This window comes from Choloepus didactylus, chromosome 6 (genome assembly GCF_015220235.1).
Source record: "Choloepus didactylus isolate mChoDid1 chromosome 6, mChoDid1.pri, whole genome shotgun sequence".
Taxonomy (NCBI): Eukaryota; Metazoa; Chordata; class Mammalia; order Pilosa; family Megalonychidae; genus Choloepus; species Choloepus didactylus.
Genome location: NC_051312.1, coordinates 79,307,141 through 79,315,231, shown reverse-complemented (window position 1 = coordinate 79,315,231; position 8,091 = coordinate 79,307,141). Strand labels below are relative to the sequence as shown.

General features: G+C 35.2%; 1 protein-coding gene across 1 annotated transcript; it reads right to left on the bottom strand.

The window, feature by feature from the left end:
• On the bottom strand, positions 1 to 1,627 carry LOC119537033 (olfactory receptor 56B1-like). Its single transcript, XM_037839663.1, has 2 exons — positions 1,361 to 1,627; positions 1 to 753 (listed from the first exon to the last, which is right to left on the bottom strand). The coding sequence occupies exons 1-2, from the start codon at positions 1,625 to 1,627 to the stop codon at positions 1 to 3; spliced, it is 1,020 nt and encodes a 339-aa protein (XP_037695591.1).
• Between the last annotated feature and the right edge of the window lie 6,464 nt (positions 1,628 to 8,091).

Here is an 8,091-nt window from a genome sequence, read left to right as displayed (position 1 = left end):
TTAAGTTCCACTATCCACTTTAGAAGAAACTGAAATCCATGCATTACATGGAAAAAGTTTCTGTCTTCTTATTTTTAGGCCCAAAGAAATCACCTTTTGAAAACCTGCCCTAAGCTCTTTTGTCCTAAGTGCATAGACCATAGGGTTTAGGGCAGGAGGGATGATGTGCAGCACATTGAGTAGAACAGGAATCAGAGTAGTCTGAGTCTCTGCCAGATGAGTCACTGAAATCACTACGATCACAGTATAGAAAAAGAGGATGACGATGAGGTGAGAGCTACAAGTGCTCAGAGCTTTGGATGCAGCTTCAGCCAAGTTCAGTATAAGTACAGAGCGCAAAATCAAAGTATATGAAAATATTATCAGACTTAGATCGCTTCCCATACCAACCCAAGCCAGAACTAGTTGACAAATGCTATTTGGCCTCCTGTCATCACAAGCCAGGCTTGTGACCCCGAGGTCAGAGCATAGAAAATGCTCAATCTCATTCTTGGAACAATAATTACTCTGAGCTGCAAGGACAGGCACTGGGATAACAAACAAGCCATTTCTAAGCACCATGAACAGGGTAGCTTTTAAGATTAAGGCACTGGTGACTACTGATGGGTATTGAAGAGGGTGAAAAATTGCTACGTATCTATCAAAAGCCATGCAGAGAAAGATACCAGTCTCCATGCCAACAAAGCAGTGAATTGCATAAATCCAAGCAAAACACTCAGGGAAACTAATGACCTTGGCATCAAACCAGAAGATGTTATTCTGGCTTGCTAATGCTGCCATTTTTTAAAATGCCAGAAATGGATTGGCTTTTAGAAAGGGTGTTTGCTTGGTTACAAAGTTACAGTCTTAAGGCCATCAAGTGTCCAAGATAAGGCATCAACAATAGGGTAACTTCACTGGAGAAAGGTCATTGGTGTCTGGAAAACCTCTGTTAGCTGGTTAGGCACACAGCTGGTGTCTGCTTGCTCCCAGGGTGCATTTCAAAATGGCTTTGTCCCAGGACGTTTCTCTCTATGTGTCTGGAGGTATTATCTTAGTTTCTCCCAGGCAAACTCCAGATTAACAGAAGTCTACTTTCAACGGCCATCTTCAAAATGTGTCTCAGCTTCAGCTCTCCAAGTTCCTTCTGTCTTAGCTCTTATAATGCTCAGGTAAACTAATCAAAACCCAGGCTAAATGAACAGTGCCACACTTCCATGGAAACATTCAATCAAGAGTTCACACCCTAATCAAAGGTGTCACTCACTGTTGGGTGGATCACATCTCCATGGAAACAACCTAATCCTAATATCTCATGAGATTGGATTAAAAGATCCTGGGTTTTCCTTGGGGAACATAAAATATCCAAACCGGCACAGATGGCCAAGATCTTGGACATGATGGTGGTGGCCAGGCCCATGTCCACCAAAGAGAGTAAGCCTAAGAAATGGTACATGGGTTTCTGTAGAGTAGAATCCTGCCAGATGGTGATGAGGATGAGGATGTTAGCACCAATTGCTAATAGGTAAAGGAGAGCAAAGGGTAAGGAGAGCCAGTGTTGCCACCTGTGAATGCCTGGGAAGCCCATCAGGATGAACTCAGAGACCTGGAATTTGGAGTTATTAGAGACTGTAGGAGAGACAGACATATTTTCCTAAGGAAATATAAACTTTAATGTTGCTGTCTCCAAGCTTAATCACAATTAAAAACCATTTTAAAGCTATCTCCACATAATCCACGTTGCTGTTACAATAAAATGAATTCTGTAGTCCATCTCTTATAGTAACTTAAGGTAAATAATAAGAAAATTCCAAGACTTACCAGGAAAAGACAAAGTTAAAAGTAATTATCAGTGTTGACAATCCAGGGAAAATTCAACATGAACCTCAAATCTCTATTTATATTGTCTTTAGTTATCCCACTTAGGGCAGCTGTTTAAACCTAATTCTTTTCTGTTTTTTTCAAAACCTTTCTTCAGTCTCTTCAAAAATTTTGTGAGATCAACTGTATGTGTTTGTTTTCTTCACATTTGTTTCCATCTAGCTTGATTCAGACTTTTATTAAATAATAATAGCTGGATTTTCAAAAATGCTGAATTAGTGGAGATTAAATTTTGTAGCTGCCCCTAGTTGCAAGTCCAAGTTGACATAAATGGACATTAATGTTTTATATAGACTTCCAAAACCTTGATATGTCTGCCTTTTGCAGACATAAATCTTATTGTGTATTGGGAGAGAGGGAGTTTTTCTAGAATATTCTACCTTGTGAACTTCTGAAAAGATCACAAAAGAATAGCTCAAGAGGAAGTTGAGTGTCCTGGCTGATGTAAATTTCAGGAGTGGTCCACTGGAGACATAAATAGGAAACAATGTTTTTTCTGGTTGAGTCTTAGTGAACCTAAATAGACATGTAAATGCAGATTAGGTACAGGTAATAAATTACTTTATATTTTATTTATGAAACAAGAATTACTTCAAGTAACTGCCATATGATGCTCAGAATCACATTCAAAACTAGACTCATTACTTGTTGTCAAATTCTGTTGCTTTTCCTTTATTTTTTTTCTTGCACAATGACCCAACCAGCCACTCAGCCAGCCTAACCTGAAAGCAGAAATTCAGCTGCCCCCTTTCCTCCACCCTCACAAACAATTGCTTCCTTAGCCTGTGAAAGTAATTTGATGAAAATTATATACTCCTTCTCTACAGAACTGCTGCTTCTGATGCAATTCAAACTTCAATTACCTCTAATATTTTCCGGCCAAACTTTGCTCTAATTCCTCCATGCTTCTTTCTTTTTACCAGAAGTTTGATCTTTCTAAACCAGGTATTCTCTTATGTAAAAAACATTCATACCTTCATGCTATCCTTTGAATAAAGTTCAAAATCCTTTATAATACATAAGGGGCAGTCAAATATGATTCATGCCCACTGAGTGTCATCTCTTTATATAAACCTCCTACTTTTGTATACTTCACATACTTGTATTACTTGCTGTTTATTAAAATTATTAATTTTGCAAGACAATTCTTTCTCAAAATTATTGCCATGTTGGTACAATTACAGAGTTATGACTAAAAAGAAAGGAAGGTGGAAAATAGGTACCAATGTTTTAAAATGACATCTTAAAATTAGGGTTGTTACCAATGTTAATTATATTTATTATATGTTTATTGTTGGTATAATTATTTTTAATACTATAAAAAATCCACAAAAAAAAAGAAGTCTCCTGGTGTGATCAGCAGGAGAATATTTTGATTAACAACTAGATGCATTTCCTCCTGGATATTTCTTGCTGTCCATATGTTTGAATAAACATATACTCACTAATAATAGATTAAATCATCCTTCTTTAATGGTGGATGCTAATTGAGGGGAATTCAAATAAAATGTATCCATAGCAAAATTTAATGAGTAACAGGCAGAAACAGGCTTAGAGAAGAAGCAAGTTTTACTTTGAACACTTAGGTAGGTGTTCTGAAGAAGTTCAGCCTAATAGTTCCATTTGGAGAGCTTGAGAGTGTCTAAGCTATTTGAATATATAAATCATGATATTTCTGCCAAACACTTATTAGATATCCTTGTATTAAACACACAGCCTGTATCATTGTTGTTTTCTCCGTTTTATTTTGAATGTTATACTTAGATTGATATTTGCGTGAAACAAGTAAGAGAAGAGCAGATGTTATCACACTGAGGGAAAATATTTGTTTTCAATATTTCTCAACAATTTGCAATTAGCAAAAAATAGAACTCTGTTATGGAAAGCTGTTATCATATTAATCCTGAAGGTAAGACAGCAGAGACTAAATAATCTCTTGTCAGTTGGTAAGGTAATTTCTAAAACATCATATGACACTGATATTTTCAAATTATAGATTGATCCCCTGTTATAGCCAGTCCCTATTACACCATGTTCCCAAAATAATGCAAGGAAAAATTTATGATGAGCCATTGGATTCTCTGGGATTTAGCCAATATGACTATGCCAAGCTTTCAGTACTTACTGTGGTTATGAGCAGAAACTCACAGCTTGAAGTTCTGTTGGTGGTAGAGATTTACAACTTGGAGAAAACAGAACTTTCTGAGAGAGGGGCTTATACCTGAGATGATATGTTCTTAGTAATACAGGACACAGAAATTATGAGATTCTGCAATTTATGGTGATTAATCAGGTATTCAATGAGCTAAGGATAACAGACCTACTTGGAGACCTGAGGAGTGAAAAGCCCACAGAGAAACCTGAATTCTTAAGATTTAAATCCCAAAAGAACAGAAAGGAGATTAACTCAGAGATATGTTTCCTCTGGAAGTAACCTGAGAATTTACATAAGCAAAAAATTCTTCATTATGAAACCAAGATGAACCTATAACATCTGTATAATTTTATTACAGTGTTTGAATTGTTCTTAAGTACAAGTTCCAAATTTTGTGGTTAAGATGTTTCTTTAATATCCTAAAGTAGAAACTATTTATTCATTCAAAAATATATATTAGGGGCAACATTACTACTGACACCCCAGAAATAACCAGGATCATAAGAGGATACAATGAACAACTGTATGCCAACAAATTAAACAAGCTAGATGAAATGAAAACATTCCTAGGAACACACAAACAGCCTACACTGATTCTAGAAGAAATAGAAGATCTCAAAAGATCAATTTCATGTAAAGAGATTGAATCAATCATCAAAAACCTCCCATCAAAGAAAAGCACAGAACCAGAGGCCTTCACATGTGTATTCTCCCAATCATTCCAAGAAGAATTTATACCATTCCTGCTTAAACTCTTCCAGAAATATTAAGAAGAGGTTTCAATACCAACTCATTCTATGAGGCCAATATCAAACTAATACCAAAGCTAGATATAGATACTACAAGAAAAGAAAATTACAGACCAATTTCTCTTATGAATATAGATGTAAAAATCTTCAACAAAATACTTTCAAATCAAATCCAATAGCACATTTAAAATAATTATACACCATGGATCAGGTGGGCTTTATACCACTTATGCAAGAGTTCATAAGAAAATCAATTAATGTAATATACCACATTAACAAAATGAAGGCAAAAATTTTCATGATCATCTCCATTGATGTAAGAAAGGCATATAACAAAATCTGCATCCTTTCTTTATAAAGGCACTTAGAAAAATAGTAATAGAAGGAAAATCCCTCAACATGATAAAGGGCATATATGAAAAACCCCCATCTAACATCATATTCAATGGTGAAAGACTGAAAGCTTTCCCTCTAAGATCTGAAAAAGACAATGATACCCACTGCCACCACTACTATTCAACATTGTATTGGAAGTTCTAGCCAGAGCAATTAGGCAAGAAAAAGAAACAAAAGGCATCCAAGTTGGAAAGAAAGAAGTAAAACCTTCACTATTTGCAGATATCATGATTCTATGTATTGTAAGTCCTGAAAAATCTACACCAAAGTTAGTATAGCTAAAAAAACAAATTCAGCAAAGTAGCAGGGTACAAGATCGACATGAAAAATCAACAGTGTTTCTATACATTAGTAATTAGCCATCTGAGGAAGAAATCAAGGAAAAACATCTACTTACAGATAAAACACAGAATTTGGAGCAATTAACAAAAGAAGTACACACAAATATCCATATCACGGCTCAGGATATAAAGGACATGAAGAAGAGCCTAGAAGAGCATAAAATAGAATTTGCAAGAGTAAATAAAAAACAATGGATCTTATGGAAACAAAAGAAACTGTTGTTCAAATTAAACATATTCTTGAGAACACATAGCAGATTTGAAGAGGCAGTGGAATGGATTAGCTAACTAAAGGAGAATGTGATGGAAAGTGAAAACACAAAAGAAGGAATGGCATAAAAAATTGAAAACTTTGAAATGGATGTCAGAGAAATGATGGACAACATGAAGTGAACAAATGTATCAATCAACGGTGTTTCTGAAGTTGAAGAGAAGAGTAAATGTCCAAGAAGAGTACTTGATTACATTGTTGGGGAAAACTTCCCAACCCTTCTAATCAACATAAATTTGAAAATCAAAAATGCCCAATTAACTACAAATAGAGCAAATCCAAATAAGCCCACTCCAAGACATATTCTGATCAGATTGTCAAACACTGAAGGGTTGAGAAAGTTCTGAAGGCAGCAAGGAAGAAGTGATTCACCACATACAAGGGAGATATCATGAGACTAAGTACTGATTACTCAGTGGGCACCCTGGAGACTAGAAGGAGGTGGTATGGCAAAATTAAAATTCTGAAAGAGAGAAATTGCCAGCCAAGTATTCTTTATCTAGTAAAATTATCCTTCAAAATTGAGGGAGAGCTTAATTTTCACAGACAAACAAATGCTGAGAGAATTTGTTAATAAGAGACCTGCCCTGCAAGGACTACCAAAGGGAGCGCTTCTGGCTGAGAAAAAAAAGATGAGAGAGAGGGCTGGAGAAGGACACAGAACTGAAGAGTTTTAGTAAGGGTAACTTAAAAGAAATGGCGGGGGGGGGGGATAGATCTGACAATTAAAAAGCGTAGGATATGATGGCTGATTCAAGAACTGCCATCACAGTAATACATTGAATGTGAATGGATTAAATTCCCCAATTAAAAGATATAGATTGGTAGAATGGATTAAAAAATATGAACCATCAATATGTTGTTTACAAGAGACTCATCTTAGACCCAGCAATACAAAGAGAATGAAAATGAAAGGATGGAAAAAATATTCCATGAATGCTACAAACAAAAGAAAGCAGGGGTAGCAATACTAACATCAGACAAAATAGACTTTAAATGAAAAGATATCATAAGAGACAAAGAAGGACACTATATATTAATAAAAGGGACAATTCACCAGAAAGATATAACAATCATAAATGTTTATGCACAAAATCAAGGTGCTCCAAAGTACATGAGACAAACATCAGCAAAACTGAAGGAAGTAACAGATGTTTCTACAATAATAGTGGGAGACTTCAATTCACCACTTTTTTATATGGGTAGAACAACCAGACTGAGGACCAATAAGGAAATTAAGAACCTAAACAAGGTGATAAATGAATTAGACTTATATAGAGTGTTACATCCCAAATTACCTGCATATACTTTCTTTTCTAGAGCTCATGGTACATTATCCAGGATAGACCATATGCTTAGGCATAAAACAAGCCTCAATAAATTGAAAAAGATTGATATTATTCAAAGAACATTCTCTGACAACAATGGAATGCACTTAGAAGTCAATAACCATCAAAGAAGCAGAACATTCACAAATATGTGGAGATTAAACAACACACTCTTAAACAATCAGTGGATCAAAGAAGAAATTGCAAGAGAAACTGCTAAATATCTAAAGACAAATGAAAAAGAAAATACAACATAACAAAACTTAAGGGATGCAGTGAAGGTAATTTTGAGGGGGAATTTAAAGGACTAAATGTATACATTAAAAATGAAGAGAGGCTAAAATAAAAGAATTAATGGAACAATTGAAGAAGCTAGAAAATGATCAGCAAATTAATCTTAAAGCAAGTTGAAGAAAAGAAGTGACAAGGACTATAGCAGAAATAAATTATTTGGAAAACAAAAAACAATAGAGAGAATAAATAAAACCAAAAGTTGGTACTTGGAGAAGATCAACAAGATTGACAAACCCTTAGCTAGACTGACAAAGTAAAAATAGAGAACTAAATAAACAAAATAGTAAATGGGAGGGGAGCAATACTGCAGACCCTGAAGAATTTTTAAATGTCATAAGAGGATACTATGGACAACTGTACACAAACAAACTAAACAATGTAGAGGGAATGGATAATTTCCTGGAAACACATGAACAACCTAGACTGACCAGAGAAGAAATAGAAGACCTCAACAAATGAATCACAAGTAAAGAGATCCAATTACTTATCAAAAAGCTTCCTACAAATAAAAGCCCAGGGCCAGATGGCTTCAAAGAGGAATTTTACCAAAATTTCCAAAAGGAATTGACACCATTCCTACTCAAACACTTTCAAAACAATCATAAGTAAACAGATTGAATCATCATCAAAATCCTTTTTACAAAGAAAAAGCCCAGGACCTGATGGCTTCACAGGGGAATTTGACCATACATTCCAT